This window comes from Podarcis cretensis (assembly GCF_951804945.1).
Source record: "Podarcis cretensis genome assembly, chromosome: 10".
NCBI lineage: Eukaryota > Metazoa > Chordata > Lepidosauria > Squamata > Lacertidae > Podarcis > Podarcis cretensis.
In genome coordinates this window covers 77227325-77253401 of record NC_137179.1, presented here as the reverse complement: position 1 = coordinate 77253401, position 26077 = coordinate 77227325, and the positions used below count along the sequence as shown (strand labels likewise).

General features: G+C 42.6%; 1 protein-coding gene across 11 annotated transcripts in view; it reads left to right on the top strand.

Moving 5' to 3' along the window:
• Window positions 1-26077, top strand: part of LMNTD1 (lamin tail domain containing 1) — a 237975-nt gene that overhangs the window by 51257 nt on the left and 160641 nt on the right. For 10 of the 11 annotated variants that reach the window (XR_013843021.1, XR_013843022.1, XR_013843023.1 and 7 more), the window contains exons 1-2: window positions 2091-2197; window positions 13679-13777. Coding sequence is in view for 8 of the 11 variants with exons in the window: in XM_079993315.1 (XP_079849441.1) it covers window positions 2168-2197; window positions 13679-13777 (129 nt within the window). In the remaining 3 variants the exon portion in view is untranslated. Of the gene's footprint in view, window positions 1-2090; window positions 2198-13678; window positions 13778-26077 lie in introns of those variants that run through there. The other variant, XM_079993311.1, reaches the window with a different exon arrangement.

The window sequence follows — 26077 nt, the reverse complement described above, 5'->3', positions numbered from 1 at the left end:
AAGTTGTATAAATGCATCTGTCTCTTTATATTTATTTTAAACACTGGCTTTGGAGACGGGCCAGTCCAGATAAGACCCCCACATGAGGGAGAGGGAGTTGACTCTTTCTCCCTGCACCATTTTCCTTATTAAAATTACTCCGATCCAACCCATTCCTCCCCAAACTGAACGGTTGTGAGGTAAGGACAAATTGGCAGTGCTCAGCAGCAAAATGTCACAGATTTGGGTTCAGGGCACTGTGCTGGGTAGTTGCATTGCTCCAGAGCATGCCAATATATTTGTGGGTGATTTAGAACAGTCCCTAAGTCCCTCTCTTCATTCATTGATGACTTCTTTACCATCTTTGTTCATTTGCCATGATTCTATATATTTATTTCTGCCCATATCTATTGTTGACTCTTACACTGCTTGATCTCGTGGCCTTATTTCTGTGGTCAAAATGTATATTCCATACCTTTTTAGGTGATCCCACATTTCATGTTTTGTTTGTTACTGTAAACTACTCTGTGATCCTCAGCTGAAGGGAGGTATATAAATTTATTAAATAAATAAATGACTCACACAGGCTCATGCTAAATATTTGAGGTGCCAAAAGACCCTTTGTTGTTTCTCATAACCCAACATAACTACCCTTTTGGAACTGCTGTTCACATCATAATATGAAAAGGCGGGGGGGGGGGGTAATGACTGCTTGATTTCCATGAGTTTGGAAAGTTTGCTAACAAATATAACAAAAGATTTACTTTGAAGTATGAGGGACGCAGGTGGCGCTGTGGGTTAAAGCCTCAGCGCCTAGGGCTTGCCGATCGAAAGGTCGGCGGTTCGAATCCCTGCGGCGGGGTGCGCTCCCGCTGCTCGGTCCCAGCGCCTGCCAACCTAGCAGTTCGAAAGCACCTCCGGGTGCAAGTAGATAAATAGGGACCGCTTACCAGCGGGAAGGTAAACGGCGTTTCCGTGTGCGGCTCTGGCTCTGGCTCTGGCTCTGGCTCTGGCTCTGGCCAGAGCAGCGATGTCACGCTGGCCACGTGACCCAGAAGTGTCTCCGGACATCGCTGGCCCTTGGCCTCTTAAGTGAGATGGGCGCACAACCCCAGAGTCTGTCAAGACTGGCCCGTACGGGCAGGGGTACCTTTACCTTTATAGCATCCACTGAAAAATGTCTTGCTAGAAAGTTCATTCCACAATTTAATAATATATTAGAGGAAGTGCTAGCTGTAGACAATGCTCCTTAGTTTGAATTCCAAAAGAGGGATGGGACAGTAACTCGGACACAAACCGGTGCAATTGTGCTTGAGTCCGTTATATAGCTTATGGAAGAGGTACCCACAAACATGTGTACAGTGGGGTGCAGCAGAACCTACCATCTCCAATTGTGCATCAGGACACTAACTCTGGTTGCATCTACTGGGCTCTTTGGAGGATAGGTAGAAGACCATTGTGATGAATTAATGGATGGCTAAACCAGAAAGAGAATAGGTTCAAACTTGTTGAGTTGTGCAACAAAGTGAGCATGGCAAAGTGTGAGAACCTTGTATGACTGCCAATTCTACTTTTCCTTTATAAATTGGTCTAGCTTTTCTTGAATATGGGTATGCCAATACGCATCAGCACTTCACTTTACAGGAAATCTGTAGATCACTAGTATTGGTTGGGACTTTTCTTTTTAAGTACTTAAGCCTGGATGAACTAGGCCAGGGGTAGGTAACCTAAGGCCCGGGGGCCAGATGTGGCCAAATCGCCTTCTCAATCCAGCCCGTGGATGGTCCGGGAATCAGTGTGTTTTTACATGAGTAGAATGTGTCCTTTTATTTAAAATGCATCTCTGGGGTATTTGTGGGGCATAGGAATTCATTCATTTTTTATTTATTTTTTCAAAATATAGACCAGCCCACCACATGGTCTGAGGGACGGTGGACTGACCCACGGCTGAAAAAGGTTGCTGACCCCTGAACTAGGCAAACCAAGATGTCCCCCCCCCTGCTGACTTAGAAAAACTTTTGAAAATAAGGGCTTTTCTTTAAGCAGCTCTGAAAATGAAAGTGCTGAGTGAATGTAAATGAAGCTATTGTGTGGTCTCTAGGTAGCATGGATGTTGTGTCGTCTGCCAGTGTATGGTACAGGAAAACAGGCATCCTGTTTGTTTGGGTGTTCAGTGTTGTTTGTTGCTATGCTGGTCTCATGGAACAAGGGAGACAAAGTAAGTATCGCAGTACCTTCTTTAACTGTGCCAGCTTTGTTAGAAAAAGCATTTCTCCAAGCAGAAACCGTTTGAACATTGGTAGCAACCTTAACTGCAGGAAATGTGATCTATCATTGACGGTTTGTGTTGTTAAAGCTTCTGTGTTCTTGGAAACAGTAGACTTATGACTTTCTGCCCCCAAGATAATTTAGGAGGTTCTGTACAGGCTTGTTGTGGGGCGGACAGGAGCAAGGTAAGAGAATACTGACAGAAGTGTTATTTCACAAATAATATGCCTTTTCTTGTTCAAGTCTATTTTCCATGTGAATTTAGTAAAAATGTAATAGATGAGTTTGCTATTCCTGCATGGTTATATATGACTGAATAGGTGAAAGCAAAGTACAGTATTAAGCGTACCAGTGTGCAATTGCCATGTGTGCCTTTTAATGCATTTTTTTGTTCAAGAATGTTGGTAATTGTCACAGTACATGAATCTTCAGCAGAATTGATGAAGCCAAGTCTGGTGCTTAGCCTACAGGGAAGAGCTTAGTTTTCTCAGCCCCATACTTAAGATTATTCCGTGTTTTGAATAAGGAATCTTTTAAAGAATGTTGGCAAAACTGAAGGGTAATGATCTTCATTAGGATGTACCGTATTTTTCGCTCTATAACACGCACCTGACCATAACACGCATGTAGTTTTTAGAGGAGGAAAACAAGAAAAAAAATTCTAAACGAAACAGTGGATGTATGATTTTTGTGGTTCATGCTGTGGCCACAGACATGTGATCTGACGGTGAGTTTGGGGTAGCCCAATGCAAAAATCCTGAGGATCCATGTGGATCCATGCTTTGTAACCACGTTTTTGCGCCATTGCGGCCCCATGAAACAGTGGGTGCGTGTGTGTTTTGGTGCAGGCTGTAGCCATGGATATGCTATGTGATCTGATGGTGAATTTGGGGTGACCTAGTGCAAAAATCCTGAGGATCCATGTGGATCCGTGCTTTGTAACCACGTTTTAAGTGGGGAGGGAAGGAAAAGAACTCAAGGGACAAGGAGCACGCGTGGGGTGTGTGGAGAAGGATGCTGCTAATAATGCAGGAGAGGCTCCTCTCTGGCTTTGCTCTTTTAGAACAAGCAGGCTCTGCGTCTCTCCCTCCTCCCCGGCAAGGAAACCATGATAGTAACCACTCTGAGACAAATCAAGAAAAATTGCGACCAACACTCTCCCCCAACAAGCGCAGTGAGGTCAAAACCACACAGAGAGAGAGAGAGAGAACTGGCCCTAAAGTCGCAGGGCGCTGGAAGTCGCAGGGGCGCTGGGGGAGTGAATGGGAAGCAAGAGAAGGAGAAGGAGCCCTCACACACAGAGAGACACACAGAGTGTCGATTCTAAAGTCGGAGGGGTGCAGGGAGAGCGCAGGGGCGCAGGGAGAGTGAACAGGAAGCAAGAGAAGGAGAAGGAGCCCTCTCACACACAGAGACACACAGAGTGTCAATCCTCTCTCACACACAGACACACAGAGTGTCAATTCTAAAGTCGGAGGGGCGCAGGGAGAGTGAACTGAAGCAAGAGAAGGAGAAGGAGCCCTCTCTCACACACAGACACACAGAGTGTCAATCCTCTCTCACACACAGACACACAGAGTGTCAATTCTAAAGTCGGAGGGAGAGCGCAGGGGCGCAGGGAGAGTGAACGGGAAGCAGGAGGAGGAGAACGATAGCTCAAGCACACACACACACAGCCCCTACAGTGGCTAATCCAAAATCGGACAGCAAAAAACTGCAGGCAGGGACAGAGAGGACGGGGTTGTTTTAAAGCAGCCAACCCCGCTCTGCTTCTCTCCCTCCTCCCGGCTAGGCTGGCTGAAAAGCTTTGCTGCTACTTAGCAGCTCAGTGGGGAGGAGAGAGGATCATAGAGGACGGGGTTGTTTTAAAGTAGCCAACCCCGCTCTTCTTCTCTCCCTCCTCCCCAGCTCGGCTCGCTGACAGGAGCCGCTTACACCCGCTTTGCTGTTTCAAAGCGAGCCACAGACTGCTCACAACTGCAGCAGATTCCCCCGCCATCTGTAGGCATTCGCTCCATAACACGCACAGACATTTCCCCTTACTTTCTAGGAGGAAAAATCTGCGTCTTATGGAGCAAAATTTACGGTATATGCCTTGCAGTGGTCAGCGTTAAATTCAAACAAATGGTATTTTCAGGGCACCTCTCAGGTGGGCACCATTGGCATTCTAAGAGTTCATGGTGAGTTCCAGCACCTCTTTTTCTAGAAAAATAGCACTGGGTATTTCCAACATTTATTTTGAATGTTTACAACATGAAAACATCTCATATTTTTTTTATTCAATACATAAGATTTCTTATTTGCCTTTCATCAGAAGTTACAAGGGCAGGTTACAACAATTTAATCATGTAATATTGGTTGTCATTCCCTCAGAAAAATTGTTATCCTTGTCACCCTTTCTGTTTGTATTGCTTTCAGAGAATGAACCAGTTTGCATGCAATGACAAACCATAGTGAGGGTTTGGCTGATTTGGATAGAGCAGTGAGATGGTGCCCACAGCACAAATACTCTGGTTTCATTTCCTCCTTGGCAGGATCAAGAGCAACAAGCCATGAAGCCTTGGCTTGTAATTATGTCTGAACCAGGGATTACACACCTCCCAAAGTCCCACAAAAGAGGGACATTCCATTGGTTCATGTGAGATTGTGGCAGCCATTTTGGGTGCCACCATCTTGAGTGCTCTCGCCTTGCACTCTGAACCCCAAAAATGCACTGTTTGGGAGGGCGAGGTGAGGTGTGGGCCACATGACTCTCCCAGGGGTGCATGCCAGAAGACACACATCCCGTTTGGGGGCTGGAAAAAGTTGGGTGGTATGGGATTATGGTTTGTTTCCTCTAGCAAACTACAAATGCTCACCAATATGAAGCCAGGTTTTTTTTTTCTTGTTGTTGGCTTGCCGATTATGGTTTGTTAGAAAGAAACGAACCTCAACCCCAAATTCACATCACACGGCAAGGCAAGGCTTCATGGCTTGTTGCTCCCATTCACACCAAGGGAAGAGGAAAGTGGAAGCAATTGACCAAAGTGCAGCCACACATTGCCAAGAGGCCATAAAGTGTATGGCGGGGTTGCCAGTCTGGGTTGTCCCTGCCTATGGACTGCAGGTGCTGGGTATTTTGTGGCATAAACCATGGCTTATTGTTACATTTGAAGGAAGTTAATGCATGGTAAACTGATTTAGAAGCAGTTTTTCTGGTTTAATGCTTGTTTTTATGGAAACCCAGAACTGTGGGGCAGTGGGGAGAGATTCTAATATTGTTTTTAAACCACTGCTTTTGGCAACAAGGTCAGAATCTATCCAAGCCAATCAACAGATGAACCATTTGACTATAGTTTAGCCCACAAAAGCTTGTGCCGTGCTATGCTTATGTTAGAAAACTCCTTGGCCTAGTATTAAAATGTGGACTTTTAAATATTGTATTCATAGCCAGCTTATGGACACTCATTTGCAATTTAGGCAATCTTTTCCCTCACCCCCACCCAGAAGCGGCTATTTTAAAATAACGTGGGAAATGATCCATAAGCTATGAACTTAATATATTATTTTTTCTCAGTGTAACTTTGTGAAATATCATGTAGTCCATTGGAAATGAAAACCCCATAGAAAGCATGTGATGAATAAATCGGCAGTTGATGGAGGGTTGTTTTTACTTAGACAGTTTGCTTTTGCTACTGCTTCAGCTCTGAATGCCCAGAGACACACACTAGTTGCTTTGAGCATTTCAATGGTGCCCCAGCTCTCTTAGCTTCACCTGCAATATCAGGGGAATGCAGCTTCCCTGAGTTGCTTCCTGCCTGCTGATAACAATTCCATCCTCAGAATGCCATTTTGTTCTTTCACTAGCCTCCAGTTCTGATCTCCAGCCCACGGGTGAATATGAGCCACAGGTTTTCTATGAAATTGTACAGATGTGTAGTCATTGCAGCTGTAAGATGATTAAGAATTTGGGAGAGAAGATGTGGTGTTATGTACTGGGTTGAATAGGATCCAAACTGCAGCAGTCTGATTGGCCCTAGAACAATAGGATCCAAAAGGCAGCAGCCTGATTGGTCCTAGAACAATAGGATTCAGAATGCAGCAGTCTGATTGGTCCTAGAACAATGCAGCAGTATGATTGGTTGGCAGGAACTACCCAATCATGCTCCAGATAGAAGTGAATCCACAACCTGATTGGCTTACAGTAGAATTCCGGAATTAGCCAATCATGTGCAGCCCATTGTGTAAATAATGTATATAAAGCAGATACCTTGAGGGGACTTTCATTCATTCCTCCTCACCACTATGAGCTGAATAAAGAGCATGAAATCACTTTGCGACTCTGAGTATATTTCATGTACATTTTCACAACTGGAAAAATAGGTTTAAATGTCTTTGACTGATGTTTTCACAACAAAACCATCAAAGATCCCGTGGGATGCTCAGTATCTGACCTGTAGAAAAGACATTACAACCTGAAAAAGAGAAAATGCATGTACTTTTGTAAACAAAAAAAAATCTTTAATAAAAATCATTTTTTAAAAAAAAAAAAAGCACACAAGACCTTGTTGCTGTGTAAGCAAGTCAGTGCCTAGATGGGAGACTTCCTCAGATGTGACACCTTGGGTTTCAGGATGGAAATATACATAAAGACAGGAAATAAATAAATCTGCCATATCATAGAATCATAGAATCATAGAGTTGGAAGAGACCACAAGGGCCATCGAGTCCAACCCCCTGCCAAGCAGGAAACACCACCAGAGCACTCCTGACATATGGTTGTCAAGCCTCTGCTTAAAGACCTCCAAAGAAGGAGACTCCACCACACTCCTTGGCAGCAAATTCCACTGTCGAACAGCTCTTACTGTCAGGAGGTTCTTCCTAATGTTTAGGTGGAATCTTTTTTCTTGTAGTTTGGAACCATTGCTCCGTGTCCGCTTCTCTGGAGCAGCAGAAAACAACCTTTCTCCCTCCCCTATGTGACATCCTTTTATATATTTGAACATGGCTATCATATCACCCCTTAACCTCCTCTTCCAGTTCTCTAATCTGTCAAGGTCGTTTTGAAGTGTGATCCTGTCCTCTGGGGTGTTAGCCACCCCTCCCAGTTTGGCGTCATCTGCAAATTTGATCAGGATGCCCTTGAGTCCATCATCCAAGTCGTTGATAAAGATGTTGAATAAGACCGGGCCCAAGACAGAACCCTGTGGCACCCTACTAGTCACTCTTCTCCAGGATGAAGAGGAACCATTGATGAGCACCCTTTGGGTTCGGTCAGTCAGCCAGTTACAAATCCACTGAGTGGTAGCATAGTCAAGTCCACATTTTACCAGCTTCTTTACAAGAATATCATGGGGCACCTTGTTAAATGCCTTGCTGAAATCAAGGTAGGCTACATCCACTGCGTTCCCTTCATCTACCAGGTTGTAATTCTGTCAAAAAATGAGATCAGGCTAGTCTGACATGACTTATTTTTCAGAAATCCATGCTGACTATTGGTGATCACAGCATTCCTTTCTAGGTGCTCACAGACTGTTTGCTTAATGATCTGCTCCAGAATCTTCCCTGGTATTGATGTCAGACTGACTTGGCGGTAATTATTTGGGTCCTCTCTTTTCCCCTTTTTGAAAATAGGGACAACATTTGCCCTCCTCCAGTCTGCCGGGACTTCGCCTGTTCTCCAGGAATTCTCAAAGATGACTGCCAGTGGTTCTGAGATCACATCTGTCAGTTCTTTTAATACTCTTGGATGCAGTTCATCTGGCCCTGGAGACTTGAATACATCTAAACTAGCCAAGTCTTCTTGTACTATCTCCTTAGTTATTCTGGGCTGTGTTTCCTCTGCTGAATCATTTGCTCCAAATTCTTCAGGTCGGGCATTGTTTTCTTTATCGGAGAAGACTGAGGCAAAGAAGGCATTGAGGAGTTCAGCCCTTTCTGTGTCCTCTGTTTGCATTTCACCATCTTCTCCTCTGAGTGACCCCACTCTTTCTTTGTTCTTCCTTTTGCTACGAACATACCCATAAAAGCCTTTTTTGTTGCTTTTAACCTCTCTAGCAAGCCTGAGTTCATTCTGTGCTTTAGCTTTTCTGACTTTGTGTCTACACGTGCTGGCTATTTGTTTGAATTCCTCTTTGGTGGTTTCCCCCCTTTTCCATTTTTTGTACACATCCTTTTTTAATCTTAACTCAGTTAAAAGTTCTTTAGATAGCCACCCTGGCTTCTTTAGGCACCTTCCATGTTTCCGTCTCATTGGTATTGCCTGAAGTTGTGCTTTTACTATCTCCCTCTTAACAAACTCCCAGCCATCATGAACTCCCTTTCCTTTTAGTATTACTGTCCATGGGATCTCACCCAGCACTTCCCTAAGTTTTATGAAGTCGGCTTTCTTAAAGTCAAGAAATTGAGTCCTAGTATGCTTGGCTGCTCCTTTCTGCTGTATAGTAAACTTCAGAAGAGCATGATCACTCGCGCCTAATGATCCTTCCACTTCTACCCCACTAACCAGGTCATCAACATTGGTTAGGACCAGATCTAAAATGGCTGTTCCTCTTGTTGCTTCTTCCACTTTCTGGACAACGAAGTTGTCTGCAAGGCCAGTGAGGAATCAGTTTGACCTTATGCTCTTGGCTGAGTTTGACATCCAGCAAATATCCGGGTAATTGAAGACCCCCATTACTACTATCTCCCTTCCTTTTGCATGCTTGGCCATCTGTTCCAGGAAGGCATCATCTATGTCCTCCATTTGGCTTGGGGATCTATAGTAAACTCCCACAATGAGGTCCCTGTTATTCTTCTCTCCCTTAATTTTGACCCAAATGCTCTCACTTTGGCTTTGAGGTTCTAAATCTTGGATCTCTTCACAGGTATACACATTCCTGACATATAACGCCACTCCTCCTCCTTTCTTGTCTGGTCTGTTTCTCTGAAATAGATTGTATCCCTCCATTATTACATTCCAGTCATGGGACTTATCCCACCAGGTTTCAGTGATGCCTATTATGTCATATTTAGTTTGCTGTACCAAGAGCTCAAGCTCATCTTGTTTATTTCCCATGCTTTGCGCATTAGTGTACAGACATTGAAGTCCATTAATCATTCCCCCGTGTCTCTTATTTAAGGATTTTTTCCTCCCACCACTAGGTCTGCGTGCTATTTGCTCCATTTGGTCTATGACATTTGGATGATCATCTTCATCAATTGATAGACTCCTACCTTCAGGAGCACTGTCTCCCTCCCCCACATTAGTCAGTTTAAAGCCCTCCTGATGAGGTTTCTGAGATTTTTGGCAAAAACATTCCTCCCAACCATTGTGAGGTGCAGCCCATCGCTTGCCAGAAGTCCATCTTCAAGAAACTGCAGTCCGTGATCTAAGAATCCAAACCGTTCCTGTTTACACCATTTGCGAAGCCAGCTGTTCACTTCCAGTATTTTTCCCTCTCTCCCTGGGCCACATCGTTCAACTGGGAGGACAGATGAGATGACAATTTGTGCATTTAATTGCTTCAATTTCCTGCCCAGAGCCTCATAGTCACTTTTGATCTTCTGGAGGCTATTGCTTGCAGTGTCATTGGTTCCCACATGAACCAAGAGGAAGGGGTATTTGTCAGTGGGTTTTATGTCTTCCTTTATCCCATTGTGACATGGATTTTTGACGCAGAAAGCCAGTCCTTGGGATCTTTGTTCTGAAGTCAGTGCTCCACAGGAGGCAGGGGTGCTTGGTCCTGATACTCAATGCTGCTTTAGTAAACCATTGTTTGGTTATGAACTTCAAGTTACCAACCAGGAGAGCAGAGGAGAGTATGAGTCATTAAGTATATTTCTTTATTTATATGGTGCATCTTAATGGTTGCAAGAGAAATGTGATTTTCTCTAGTTAACTTATGCATGTTTATCACTCTACACTTGATGACTCATAGATATATATGGGAACAAGAAAGCTTTGCATCTGAGCTGATATGAGACCTCTATTTCTGGCATTATATCTGTGTTGGCCTGTTCATACCGACCTCACCACTTGATTCTGCATTCATGAGTTGGTGAGCCCACCTGTATAAACAAATTCTTAAGGTCACAGTAAAAGCAACCTCCCCGCCCACTTTCGCTGTAGGGCAAGAGCTTTTCTTTCTTCCTGCCTTACTTTGTGCCTTTTTAAAATGTTTCTCACACTAGCTGGGTGTGTTGACTTTTGACTTTTGCCTGACATCTGTGAAGTGGGGAAAGGGTCTCAATGGCGGTGGGCAGCCTGTGGTTGGACTACAGTTCTCAACAACCTTTATCATTGGCTTTGTTGGCTGGCGTTGTTGGGAATGGAGTCGAGCATCATCTGGAGGGCCACAAGCTCCCTATCCCTGATCTAAACTGAAAGGTGTGCATGGGGTGGTAAAGGCAAGCCCTCTGTGTGTCGCAATAAATTTTTTGAGGTTTATAAGCAGCATTTTCCTTCTAGGAAAGAAAGGTGCTGGTACTCATCATGAAGTTGTTACAGCAAGTGCCAGAGTTTTAGCCAGTGCTTTTCTTCCAGAAAAAAATATGCCGGTACTGTGTACCCTTGAGAAAAAGCACTGTTATAAGTATTTCTATATAAATACAGCTCACCAAATGAATCCTCTTGGATTGTATGGTTACATTCAGCATCCTACACTCTTCCCAATATCCCCAGCTAGGTGTGATCTCCCTATTACCAAGTAATTTTTTCTCCCTAGTGAGCATCATGCTATATTTTGCACTCAGGTGCAAACACCTAAGTACAAAATAGATATACCACACCATAAGCACTCTGCCACTGGCATTTTCACTTCAAGTGTGAAAATATCTAAGTTTGGCACAAATATTTAGTCTATATGGAGAGGTGGGTATGTAAAAAAAATAAATCACTACTTAGATCTTTAACATGGTAGATAATGTTGCTTTCTCATCTTGTGCACCTACTTTTTAATGAAATAGCACTGATGTTCACTAGAAGAATAAGTTCAGATATGTTTTGTACAGTAAAAATGTAAACCAATATTTTATGGTTTTAAAAAAATATCCACCCAACAATAATGTGTCAGTGATGAAATATTCAACAGCACAGTTTAGGCAGGACATTTCACTATTCATTTTCTTTTACAGTTTTGTAATAAAACCTTAATTTTGCTTCACCAAGGCCTTACCTCAAAAGCTTGCTAAACAAAAGGTTGTAAACTAACCCAAACATAACCAGTCAAGTGTCTGTAATAAAAGGCTCTATTTGGATTTATTAGTCAAACATAAGAGGAAAGCTTTTGCAGGAACAGATTTAATATATGGTTAATTTTATAATAAAACCAATATATCCAGCCAGCTAGTATGTATTTCCCCCTACATTTTAGAGTTTTCTGTGAGGTTAACCCCACTCATGGATTTGTTTGCATCACATTGTTGCTTGTAAATGGCCACATTTTTAACGATGCCTTTTCTTCTATATTTTTGCACCTATAAAGATTTGACTTCTCAAATGTCAGATTTTACCTGGATCATTCCAATGTCTATGTATACTTTAGCATGTACAATCAAAGCCATCAAACCTTTTCTTCTTCTTATGAATGGACACATCTGGTGCTCTATGCTTGTCTACAACTGTAATAAAGTGTTGATTGATTGACATCTGGTGCTCAGCTTTTCTAATTTGGGGACTGGAGGAACAGGAAATGGAGTTATGCTCCCCTTAAGTATGAGTGAAGAGCAGACAACAAAGCCAAAGGTGTTGTGCCCGGTTATGTATTTGTTTCTTAAAACTTTATCTCACCCTTCCATTGAAAAACTCTGAAAGTACAGCTTTATGACTGGTAGAAACAATTTGATAATGCCCCCCAAACAAAAAGTGGTTTTGCTGTCCTGGAGCAAAGGCAGAGTTGGTGCCAATTTTGTTATTTTCACTGTGAACTTGGTCAACAACAACCCCTGACGATAGGAGGGGCGCATGTGCTACTGGGTTTACAAAAGTCCACTTCCATAATCCAATTGATCCAAATTTCTTTAAACTGTTGGAAGCGCACCATATTCAGCAAAAATGTCAAGATTGTAATGTAACTGTAATGGTTGTAAGGGGTTACTTGTGCGTAAATTGCCTTCAGTTCAATTAGATCGTTTGCTCGACTTGGTTTAGGGTTAGAGCTCACCCTCCGTGACCTGTTAGTCACTTGCAGAATCCGTCAATGGGCGTTTCTTGAATTTCTTCCAGCATAAAAGCTGTTTGACCCCAAGTCTCCTCCTATGTTCTCTGCACGGAACGTGTCTGCGCAAGTAAGGGGAAGGCAGGGGCGTGCCAGCACTCTCTCCGCTAGTTTCGCTTGAAGGGTCTTGGAGCCCTGACACCGCCTCCTCCATCTCCCTCTCCTCTCCACTGGTGTCACGCTGAAATCCTTCCCCTCTGCTGGTTCCCTCCCCGGCATCGCTCTGGTGCCCTGCCTCCGTTTCTCCCTTTGATGTCAGTTCCCTGACAGTAACCTTCATACTTTGAAATAACTAAACACTCATTTGAATGTCTCTGGCATAACAAACACAAGTCCCATAAAAATGGTGCTACTACAGGATAAGTCATAGCATCAACTGATTCATATTTCCTCTCCATTGACATTATTTGTAATTTGTTGTCTTTCTCTGAAGCAGAGACCAGCAATCTCTACTTTCCACAATGATGATGCTTCAGCTTCATGACATGTTCAGCTTTTGTTCCTTACACCACTTGCCTGAAAACATAGAGAAATTTTAATATTAGAAATATTAGAAATCTTGCATATTATAAGTATAAAATTAGTCTGTGGCCTAGTAGAGTCTCATATGATTGATTAAGGGTGTGTGTGAAGGTTTTATGGTCATATTTGCAGGGACTGGACTAGATGACCCTTGGATCCCTTCCAATTCTATGATTCTGTGATCTTGGGGGGTGGGGTCATATTGACGTATATTTTGCTCTAGGATGCTTAGTTTGGTCAGAATTGAGTATAGACTTCCAGAGCTAACGCTAAATACGGTACATTACTTCTGGTAAATGAGCCACCAGATCTTCTGGAGGGCCATGAAAATTTGTGTCCGGGCTTTTAGATTTGCCTACCCATGTACTGTCTGAAACCAAAGGGGCATATTAGTTGCCAGATGTAAAATTCTTTCACCTTTCCCACCCCACTAATAACAGTATTCCAATTTTGAAGTACTTCATTCTAAACATCAAAAACTGTCTGCCTCCTTAAAATTACATTGAGGGGTTCCCATCAATAATTAGGAAAAATGGCAGGTAATGAGTAACACTTTGCTGCGTGATTGGTTGAAAGAGGCTTTTGTTTTGCTGTAGCATTATATATGGTGGCTAGACATGATTTGGCAGCACACTAGAAATTATGTATAAGATAGCTAATAATGGCTTTACATCCTCCCTTTGCTGGACTCCTTTCCTTCGCTCTTAGGAATAATTTTCCTCTTTCTCCAACAGCTCATCTCCAAAGAGCCTAACAGCAGTCGAGCCATTGAAAAGCTGCAAGAGCACACAAGCAGACAACAGCACATGGAAGACCTAGAGGCAAGGCTAGAGGTCAGTGTTTTTCAGTTTGCTGGTAATTGCATTCCGGAGTTACTATAAAGCAGAATTTGCAGAGGCAGATGGACATTTCCATTTAATTTTCCTGTATGATTTTTTTCTACGCCTAATGTTAAATTGTCTGTTTCATAAAGATGGTCATGTTTGCCATTCGCAATGCTTGAAGTTAGAGAAATTCTCTTTTTCTCTTTGTTTTTGTGGGTTTTTGTTTGGTCATATCTGAAAGAACAATCACACTTTGAGGCTGGTACATTAGCACTGTGTGTCAACACTAGCATATTGGTAGTGGCAAAGAGAGAGTGTTTTGATTGAGAGGGATGAAATAAATGTATGCCTCTGAATAGGTGACTTTCAAATGCTGCATGAATAGAAAACTGTTACAGGAAATCATGACAACCCATGTACAAGAGAGTTGGACAAGAAAATCAATGCTTTTGCCTGGCATAGTTTCATTACATACATAACTTTGATAGAACATGGTTATAGGTTGCCAAGAGCACATGGTGATTTGTGGAGGATACCTTTGTTTAGAAACTGAAATGACTTAAAAGTTAAATGTAATTAAATAGACATTTGGTCTTTGGGGGGGGGGGGTAAAAAACTGCTGTATATGAATCACTGTTTGTAACTGATATACTGTATATTGCAAATAAAGAAAAACACAATGTGGGAGAAGAAATCCTTCTGTCCCAAATTTAGGCTGCATAGAGTCCCTCCATCCCAGGAAGTTGACAGTGGTGTGCGAGCATTCATTTATTTATACCAACCTATTACAAAAATCTCAGGGTGGCTCACAAGGTAAGAATAAAATCTAAATACAGCGTAATACTCACATTGTGGAGGGGAAGAGCAACATACAAACAAATTGTACCAAAGAAGATTCCAGATGAGCCTCAGTGCAAAGGGCATTCCACAGCTGGAGAAGCACCACCGCAAAGGCTTCTCACCTATAAGCCACCTGCCACACAGAGCAGAGGCAGTCCTTCAAGTATCCTGCTTCCAAGATCTCAAAGGTCAAAACCAGCACCTTGAATCATGACCAGAAATGGACTGAGAGCCAGTGAAAATGGTGTGCTATGCTTGTCCCAGTTCGCAGTCTTGCATCCATATTTTAAACTAACTGAAGATTTCAGGCTATTTTCAAAGGCAGCCGCACATAGTGCATTGCAGTAGTCCAATTGGGAGAATACCAACTCATGGCTAACTGGGGCAAAACTATCCCTGTCACCTGGACCATTGTTTTCATACCAGCCAAGATTGGCAAAAGGCTCTTGGGCTGCTTCAAGACGTGTTTGCAATCACTCAGCATTGGTGTTCACATGCTTGAGGTGAGACAATTTTGTCTACCTGGGTTCTGTCATAACCAGCAACTTCTCCATCGATGCTGAGCTGGACAAGCACAGTGCTTTTTTTCTGAGGGTACTCAAAGATTTGTGTTGCTGCTTTTCATGCATTTACATGCTGGACTTTTTTGTTCTTTGTAGTCTGTAGTTTTCATAGCTTGTGTGTTTGGTTTAAATGTTTTGCTGTATTCATTTCATCTTTGTTGTACTGGTGACTTTAAAATAAGAAAATAAAAATATCTTCCATTCTGCAGGCTTTTTACACACAGTAGTGCTAAACTTATTATTATTATTTTTTATAAATGTTTATTAAGATTTTTTAAATACAAATGCAAAAATAATCAACAATATAGCATATATCATAACATATTTTCAAAACCTCTTTGGACTCCCTCACATCTCCCGCTCCCACTTACATCGTCTTAAGTTTTAACCAGCAAATTATCATCTTGTTTATATTCTTAGGTCCCATTCTTTTAAACATAATCTAATCGTTCTCCAAATGATTTATATTTTCCTCGATCTACTTATCGTCCTAATTCCATCTAATTTAAAAGGTAAAGGTAAAGGTACCCCTGCCTGTACGGGCCAGTCTTGACAGACTCTGGGGTTGTGCGCCCATCTCACTTAAGAGGCCAGGGGCCAGCGCTGTCCGGAGACACTTCCGGGTCACGTGGCCAGCGTGACATCGCTGCTCTGGCCAGAGCCAGAGCCAGAGCCAGAGCCGCACACGGAAACGCCGTTTACCTTCCCGCTAGTAAGCGGTCCCTATTTATCTACTTGCACCCGAGGGTGCTTTCGAACTGCTAGGTTGGCAGGCGCTGGGACCGAACGACGGGAGCACACCCCGCCGCAGGGATTCGAACCGCCGACCTTTCGATCGGCAAGCCCTAGGCGCTGAGGCTTTAACCCACAGCGCCACCTGCGTCCCATTCCATCTAATTTAGTGGTGGTCAATTATTTATGATCTAGCATCCTTCTTAACATTCAACCAAATTACAATGCTTTTTAAAATAAATCTTAAATTTCTTCCAGTCTTCTTCAACCTTCTCTTCTCCCAGGTCTCGGATTCTGCCAGTCATCTCGGCTAGTTCCATATAGTCTATCAGCTGCATCTGCCACTCTTCCAGTGTGGGTAGATCTTGGGTTTTCCAGTGCTTAGCAATAAGTATCCTTGCTGCTGTTGTTGCATACATAAAAAATGTTCGGTCCTTCCTTAACACCTTCTGGCCGACAATACCCAAAAGGAAGGCCTCTGGTTTCTTAGTGAAGGTATACTTAAATACCTTTTTCAGCTCATTATATATCATTTCCCAGAAAGCCTTCACTCTAGGGCAAGTCCACCAGAGGTGAAAGAAAGAATGTTCCTTCATTTTCTTTACATTTCCAACATTTATTATCAGACAAATGGTATATTTTGGCAAGTTTAACTGGGGTCATGTACCATCTATATATCATTTTCATTACATTTTCCTTCAAAGCATTACATGCAGTGAAGTTCAACCCAATGGTCCACAACCTTTCCCAGTCCTCAAACATAATGTTGTGCCCAATGTCCTGTGCCCACTTTATCATAGCCGATTTAACCATTTCATCTTGTGTATTCCATTTTAACAGCAAGTTGTACATTCTTGAAAGTATCTTAGTCTTAGGTTCTAACAGTTCTGTTTCCAATTTCGATTTCTCCACCCGGAACCCTAACTTTTTGTCATTTTTAAAAACTTCGTTAATCTGAGCGTAATGTAACCAGTCTCGCACTTTGTCCTTAATTTTCTCCAAACTCTGCAATTTCCAATTGTCTCCATCTTTTTCTAATATTTCCCAATATTTTGGCCATTTGGCCTCCATATTGGGTCTTTTTCGGGCCTTAGCTTCCAGCGGTGAAAGCCACCTTGGAGTTTTATTTTCCAGTAAGTCTTTGTATTTTGTCCAGACATTAAACACTGCTTTTCTGACAATATGGTTCTTAAAGGCCTTATTGATCTTAACCTTGTCATACCATAAATATGCATGCCAACCAAAAGCATTGTTAAAACCTTCCAGATCCAATACATCAGTGTCCTCGAGAAGTAGCCAATCTTTTAGCCAGCAGAAAGCTGCGGCCTCATAGTACAACTTTAGGTCTGGCAGGGCAAAGCCCCCTCTTTCTTTCGCATCAGTTAATATCTTAAACTTGATTCTTGGCTTTTTGCCCTGCCAGACAAACTTAGAAATATCTCTCTGCCACTTCCGGAAGCACTCCGTCTTGTCCACAATCTGTAATGTTTGGAACAAAAACAACATTTTTGGCAATACATTCATCTTGATAGCAGCAATTCGGCCTAACAAAGAAAGTTTCAATTTTGTCCAACTATCTAAGTCTCTCTTAATTTCTGACCAACATTTTTCATAATTATCCTTGAAAAGACTCAGATTTTTTGCTGTTATGTTTACCCTTAGGTACTTTACGCAGGTGGCGCTGTGGGTTAAAGCCTCAGCGCCTAGGACTTGCCGATTGAAAGGTCGGCGGTTCGAATCCCTGCGGCGGGGTGCGCTCCCGCTGCTCGGTCCCAGCGCCTGCCAACCTAGCAGTTCGAAAGCACCTCCGGGTGCAAGTAGATAAATAGGGACCGCTTACCAGCGGGAAGGTAAACGGCGTTTCCGTGTGCGGCTCTGGCTCTGGCTCTGGCTCTGGCCAGAGCAGCTTCGTCACGCTGGCCACATGACCCGGAAGTGTCTCCGGACAGCACTGGCCCCTGGCCTCTTAAGTGAGATGGGCGCACAACCCCAGAGTCTGTCAAGACTGGCCCGTACGGGCAGGGGTACCTTTACCTTTACCTTTTTACTTTACTTTTTTAACCACAGTTAGTTCTGTCTCTCTCTGAAACCGTTCTGACTCTGCATCTGTCAAATTTTTCCCCAGCACCTTAGTTTTCTGTTTGTTTAATTTGAATCCTGCCACCCGACCAAAGTCTTGAATCAATTGTAACACTCTTTTCGTACTAGATTCTGGCTCCTGCAGAGTCAAAACTAGGTCATCTGCAAAAGCTTTAAGTTTGTATTGTTTCGCTCCGACCTGGATTCCTTCCACCAACCGGTCCCCTCTAATCATGTTCAAGAGCACCTCCAGAACCGAAATAAATAACAGAGGGGAAATGGGGCAGCCTTGTCGTGCTCCTTTTTCAATTTTAAACTCTTCTGTAACCACATTGTTAACTATCAATGTCTGTTTGCAGAAGTTCCAAAATGTCAATGATATTCCTTGTGTTAGCAAACAAGTGTCTACCTGGGAAAAAGCCTGCCTGGTCTTTATGAATTACTTCATTTAATACTTTTTTGAGTCTACTTGCCAAAACGTCTGCGAATATTTTGTAATCCACATTTAGAAGGGAGATGGGACGATAGTTCTTAAGTTGTGTCTTTTCAGCTTCCGATTTTGGTATCAATGTGATAAAAGCTTCTTTCCACGATTCCGGCGCCTTCTTCCCCTCCATAATTTCATTGCTGACCTCCATCAGTGGTTGTATCAGATAGTCTTTTAATGTCTTATAGTACTTGGAGGTCAGCCCATTTGGCCCTGGGGATTTGCCCAATTGCATGTTCTGAATGGCTTGTTCAATCTCTTGTCATGTTATTTTGCAATTCAGGATTGATCTATTTTCTTGTGACAATTTTGTTAGTCCATTTCCCCCCCAAAATTGTTTGATTTCAACCTCATCTTGCGGCCCTTGAGTGTATAATCTTTTGAAGTATCTCTGGAAGCACTTTCTGATCTCCACAGGGTTCTGAATATTTCTTCCTTCAATTTCTAAATTTGTAACTGTATTTAGTTTTTGTCTCCTCTTCAACTGCCAAGCTAGCAGTTTCCCACATTTATTTGCCGTTTCAAAAGTTTTTTGTTTCATTAATTTAATCTTCCACTCTATTTCCTGGTTTATCAATTTAGAATATTGTGCTTGATGAAGTTTGATTTCTCTCAGAGTCGGCTTTGATTTCGGATTTAATCTTAACTTCTTCTCCAATTCTTTAATTTTCTCCAAAATCTTATCTTTCCTCTCATTTTATCTCCTTTTCTCTACAGCATTCTGTTGTATCAAGAACCCCCTCATTACAGCCTTACTTGTGTCCCAGATAGTTCTTTTTTCCACCGTAGTGTTCATATTTATCTCGAAATAGTCCTTCAAGGCTTTTTGGGCCTTCTCAACAATCTCCTGATCTCTGAACAAATTGTCATTCATCTTCCATCTAAAGGAACCGGTTGGTAGTAGTGTCATGTCCATCTTCTTTGCATTATGATCGGAGCAGGTCTTTGAGCAGATTTCCACCTTTCTGACCTTGGGTGCCAGACCTCTAGTTATCCATATTTGGTCGATTCTTGTCCAAGTCAGCTGGGCTTCAGAGAAAAATGTTCCCTCTCTTCCCAAGGGGTTCTTCGTTCTCCAAATATCGATTAAGTCCATATTGTCTGTCATTTCGAAGAAAGTCTTTGGTAGTCTGCCATCTTTTGTAACATTTTGGCTTTGTGACTTATCCATGTTGGTTGATACGACCCCGTTCATATCTCCCATTAAAATGATGTTGTTATAGTCCAAGTAGTCCAGCATGGTCTCATGCAACTTCTTATAAAATTCCGATTTCCCCTCATTTGGCGCATAGATTCCTAATATCAAAAATTTCTCTCCTTGATGTTGTATTTCAATTGCCAAAATTCTTCCATGCTCATCTTTGAATAGGAGTTTGGGTGACAGGCTCTCTTTTGCATAAATGACCACACCTCTCTTCTTTACTCTGTCCGAAGATATAAATTCCTGGCCCAGTCTTTTATTTATTAGCACTTTTCTGTGGAGCCTAGTCACATGTGTTTCTTGCAGGCAAATAATATCCAATTGTTCTTTTTTTAATATATGAAATATTTTCCTCCTTTTTTCCGGAATATTGCAGCCATTTATATTCCAGCTCAGAAGTTGCAGAGACATCCTGAAATAATCTGGTTATTTTTCCAGGGGTGGTATCTTGTTCGCTAAGTCTTCAGATTCCAAGGGTGCCGGAACCGCCGGTGCTCCAGGCCCAAAAGGTAGTTCAAACTTATTTTTGGACTAAGCTGTCTCCTACATGAAAAGTATTCTAGGAAAACAATACCTAACTATAATTTCCTCTGGAAATGTCAGTGCTGTTGGTGTTTAAGCCAAATGCCAAAAATAAAATTTCAGAGCCTGATACTGGCCAGCCTTGGCCTTGCCAGTTCCTGTGCCATCCCTGGATTAAATCAGTGCCCAGTGAAGAACAGAGTTAAAACAGAAAAGAGAGGCAGACAAATAATTGACAAGAGACGATTCTGGTATATGTTAGATCAGAAGGAAGATTTTGGCTGCAGTTCACAGTAAGGCAACTTACAAAACAGTCCTATACAAGTTGACTCAGAAGTAAGTCCTACTGACCAGTAGGAGGTACTCCCAGGTAGGTTTGTATAGGTCTGTAATCCTAATTACAATTTACTCATATATGGTTTAGGCAACATACTGTTTTCAGGATTTCAGCTTTTATCTCCACATAAGCAGTGTTACATAGAAAAGACCAAGGAAAGGCCAGTTATGAGAGAAGTATGTTGACCTAAAAGACCCCCAATCCTGTTATGAGAGAGGCCATGTTCAGATACTTACTGGGCTAGCAGAACCCTTCACATTGCGGAGGAAGAGGCCTACCTCCTCCCTTCCACCAAGCAGATCATCTCATGTGTGATACAGACACTTCCCTTAGATGCTATTGACACATTATTTCATAATTCCTCTCCCAGGCACCAGATTGGGTGCCAGTGTGAATATGCCATTGATGCAAGTCACTGACATTTTCATGGTGAAGGGGAAAACCTTGCTTTATAATGTAACAACTTCCATTCACCCAGCGAATATCTGGGCTGAGCCAAAAGTTATCTTGGCATGGTACCTCTCCATGGTGTGCGAGCCACTGCTCTTGAGCAATGCCAATGGTTGGGAATTGCAGGGGGGGGAGTTCTGCTGCATCAGGTTCTGCTTGTTGGCTTCCCATGGGCATCTAGTTGGCCACTGTGAGAACAGAGTGCTGGACTAGATGGGTCCTTGCCTGATCCTAACCATTTTGTTCATTTAGCACAGATCATATGTAGCCCATCATAAGTGTTGGGAAATAGTAAGAGAATAATTGTGGAAGCAGGGTTGCATTTATGGTGTGAGCAGGCAAAATTCACCTTTACAAAGATTATGAAATCTCAAAGCATTCTAGGGGGTTGGACTAGATGTCCCTTAGGATCCCACCCAATATATTGTTCTATAATAGAGCACAGGGCTTTGACATCCAAATACAATTTACACTTTGGCTGCTGACCAGGTTCATGACTATCCACAGCAGACCTGTACATGGAATCTGTAAAACAGGAAAACCTGGATGTGCAGTACAATAACTGTAACCATACCACTTTGTCAATATGCAGAGCAGCAGTTCAGAGCAGCTCTCTGAACTGCTGAACAGAAGGAAAACAATTGGCAATCAGGCTGGGAGAGAGAAAGTTTTAAGGCAAGGGCAATTTAAAAGTATCAGCTCTTACTTTGAAAGCTTTGAAAATGGCCCAGTTTGCCTAATAAAATGCAGACCACCTTACAGTTAGAATCATGGAATCATAGTTGGAAGAGACCAGAAGGACCATCGAGTCCAACCCCCTGCCAAGCAGGAAACACCATCAGAGCACTCCTGACATATGGTTGTCAAGCCTCTGCTTAAAGACCTCCAAAGAAGGAGACTCCACCACACTCCTTGGCAGCAAATTCCACTGTCGAACAGCTCTTACCGTCAGGAAGTTCTTCCTAATGTTTAGGTGGAACCTTCTTTCTTGTAGTTTGGATCCATTGCTCCGCGTCCGCTTCTCTGGAGCAGCAGAAAACAACCTTTCTCCCTCCTCTATGTGACATCCTTTTATATATTTGAACATGGCTATCATATCACCCCTTAACCTCTTCTCCAGGCTAAACATGCCCAGCTCCCTTAGCCGTTCCTCATAAGGCATCGTTTCCAGGCCTTTGACCATTTTGGTTGCCCTCCTCTGGACACGTTCCAGTTTGTATTTGTTTGTTTCAAATCCCTGTTTAAAGGCATCAGAGAACATGGCCTCCACTACACCTTGGGACAGTTGCCTCCATGAGTCAAAACTTTTCTTTTAATATGTATTTTATTGGTTTTCTGCTGGAGCACCATAAAATAACTTAGAAACAAAAACATGAGTGTATATTATTGGATTGTCAGTTTCAAAAAAGTATCAGTAAGGTACATACATAATAGGTTCACTGATTAATTAGTCCCCTCCATAGAGATGCATGTGTTATAGGGAGCTGCAGTAACTGTGCTGACTTATTGCTGTGATCACTAAACAAAGACCACATGCCAAAAAAATTTTCTCTCTTTTTGCCTATCCATTATTAACTCTTCTGCGTTGGGTCAAGCATTCAGAAAGTGATATTTCCTGTACATGTGCATACCAGGAACTCAAAAGTCATACCCTCCAACATTTCTCCAATGAAAATAGGGATGCCCTATTTAATAATAATAATAATAATAATACCTCCCCATTTGACAAAAAATCTGGGTGATCTAAAATTGTGAAGGGAGTTGGAGCTAAAACCAAAGTAAATCCTTTTAAAACTTTGCTTCATTTGCTATTTTGCAGCTAAAGCCTTAAAATCGTTGTGCAATTTCATTTTGTCTTTCCTGAATCTACTGCCAACACATTTCATTGGGTGACCAAGATCTAGTACTGTGTTAAAAGGGGGGGGGGTTATCCTGCTTTTGCCATATTGTTTATGTTTTTCTGTCTGGTTCCTCCACAGTTCTCTTTTTCCTAAACGTAAATGCCTCCAGTCCATTAGCCATATGTCATAGCAAAGGTGATACAGGAGCTGCAGAGGTGGGAAAGGTTAAAGTTCACATACACCTTGGCTGCAGGTCTGAGCTATAAATGAGATATTCCAACTCTGTCATTTTCCGTGTATAAGAGGCCCCCATGTATTTGGGAGGACTCCAAATTGAGAAAATGGGGGGAGATTGTATAAGACGACCCACAATTTTGAACATAATTTTTAAATTAAAAAACCTAGTCTTATACATGGAAAAGTATGGTACATGAGAGAGAACGTGTATTTATAAAATTAAAGTCAGCATCTAAATTGGCAAAACAGAAACAAAACTTATTTTGCAGGCCAGGGTTTGGGAGGAACGTGCATAAATATAATGGAATTAATTCAGAGAGGGTGTAATGCCAGGGAGCATTACAGAGCCTAGCTGAAACCTGACAGTCTTTTAAACTGCCTTCTTCTAAGTGCTTCCATATTGCATGGAATATGCATTAGAAAGCACAAAATACATAATTAGAAAGCAAGGTTCAAAGAAAAGGCTTAATTTAAACACTCATGTTTTCATCTATGCTTTTTGATTCTTGTGGCAAGTTATGTAAGAATGTTAAGGAAACTTAACTCCAGGAAAACACTGGGAAGAGAACAAAAAACTCTGGTTGCTATAGCCTGAGGGAGGAAAATGCATGGATCTGGGAGGTATATAATGCTGTGCTGCAGAACCTCAAGGGGAGTCTTGCCATCCTACATATAAAACACTGTTGGTTGTAATGGGAACCTATGCATGTATGAAACCCCAGTTGATAAAATGGCTTTGAAGCAGCTGGATAGTTTCAATTATGCAGTAAATGCAGGCAGGGGGAGGCACAGGTGCTCTGTAGAAGGTGGGTTTGGCCAACTTCAGCTGCAGTTAGAAATCGCTTAAGCCCATAGCTGTGAACCTTTCCTTATTTGGCGGGAAATCCCCTTATTCCAGCGCCATTTCCCGCTGCTTCCCGCTGCTATCCCGGATTGTTAGATATCATGTAGACTGTCCCCAGGACAGGTGAGGCTGAAAGTTGACAGCTATGCTTAAACCTAAATCATTTTTAATGCAGAGACTTTCATCAAGTTTCTCTTTTAAATCTCAGTATGTAGAAGGCTTAGCATGATTCTTCTTTAGATTGGAGGCAAGTAGAAGGCTTGTTGTTTTAGAAAGAGAGTGTTGAAAAGGTAGGTAGGTGAAGGTAAAGGACCCCTGAACTGTTAAGTCTAGACAAACTGGGGTGCAGTGCTTATCTTGCTTTTCAGGCTGAGGGAGCCAGCATTTGTGCACAGACAGCTTTCTGGGTCATGTGGCCAGCATGACCATGCTGCTTATGGCGCAATGGGACACCGGGACAAGTGCCAGAGCGCACGGAAGCACCGTTTACATTCCCACCACAACAGTACCTATTTATCTACTTGCACTGGTGTGCTTTTGAACTGCTAGGCTGGCAGGAGCTGGGACAAAACAATGGGAGCTCACTTTGTCGAGCAGTTTCGAACTGCCAGTCTACCGATTCTCAAGCCCAAGAGGCATGCTGGTTTAGACCACAGCACCACCCACTCTCCTATTTAAAAAGTAGTACAAGCAAACTATTGTGTACACACTTCTTTTTAGAGCTGGCACCTGTCTAGGTTTACTACAATTCCTCTTGTATGGGCACCATGGCAGCTCCAACCTCCCCCACCTTGTGTTGGGCTAGAACTGTTTTTCTCGGCATGTGGAAATACATTTCCCATGATGCCATTGCCAACCAGCTGTGAATGCTCAGAGGCCTTTAGGCTTTGCCGTGCTCACGTTGGCGTCACTGCCCTTGGTACTTTTCTTGATTAAGACTTCATATGGGTGTATGAAGTAGAACTGTGATTTATTTTACAAATGAGTTGTTGACTGGAACCAGGCAGTTGCTTGCTTCTCTTTCACTCTTTCTCTAGCGTTCACTTCAGGATGCGAATGGGGCTCTGGAACGGATCCCATTCGCATCCAGAGGTACCACTGTAGCCCATTCTAAATGTAATGGGAAACCAGAGTTTCCTGTTATCTGTTTTAGCCACAGTGAGAGTAGGTTTCATATGTTTTCCCTTCCCAATCCCCCCTCTTTGGCTTTCCTTGCCAAGCACTATAAAGGTAAAGGTAAAGGGACCATCAGGTCCAGTCGCGGATCTCTGGGGTTGCGGCGCTCATCTCACTCTATAGGCCGAGGGAGCCGGCGTACTGCTTCCAGGTCATGTGGCCAGCATGACTAAGCCGCTTCTGGCGAACCAGAGCAGCGCACGGAAACACCGTTTACTTTCCCGCCGGAGCGGTACCTATTTATCTACTTGCACTTTGACGTGCTTTCAAACTGCTAGGTTGGCAGAAGCTGGGACTGAGCAACAGGAGCTCACCCCGTCGCAGGGATTCGAACCACCGGCCACAGCGCCACCTGCGTATCCACTTATCCAGCATTCTCACCCTGTCAGTAGAATCACATGACTTCAAAAGGGAGAAAATAGACATCTGATTCAACATTCTTTTTTTTAAGAATAATTTTTATTCACCGACCAATCACATCAAATCAAACCAAATTACATAAATTCCAAATTACACAGCTGAATTTTAAATTTTTGTTGGGGGTACCCATATTTCAAGTTCTGAAGGGGATCCAATCAACTTCTTGCTTCTTACTGCTGTTTTAATGTTCACAAATCTAACCTTTTGATGTTCACAGTACTATCCAGTCCTTTCTTGTTGTTTTTCCACATCTCTTGTTGTTATTTTCATATATTTTTCCTTTCTCTGTGTCAGACTACCTCTGATAGTCTCCACAAGCTGGTTAGAACAGTTTGTAATCCTGCGTGGATATTATTATTTTTTTATCCAGTAGCCATATCCAGACGTTTTCCATGTAACATCACTTCCATACATCAAAACAGTCTTAGCGTCATTAATCTTCACCAATCTGCCTCCTTTCTCAAAACCTCTGAGGAGATTCACCAGGAATGCAGTCTGAAAACAAGTCCGTTCTTCCTCCCGGCTATAAATCCTTTGGCAAGATGGCGACTCCGAATTAATTGCTGTGCCATTCCAAAAG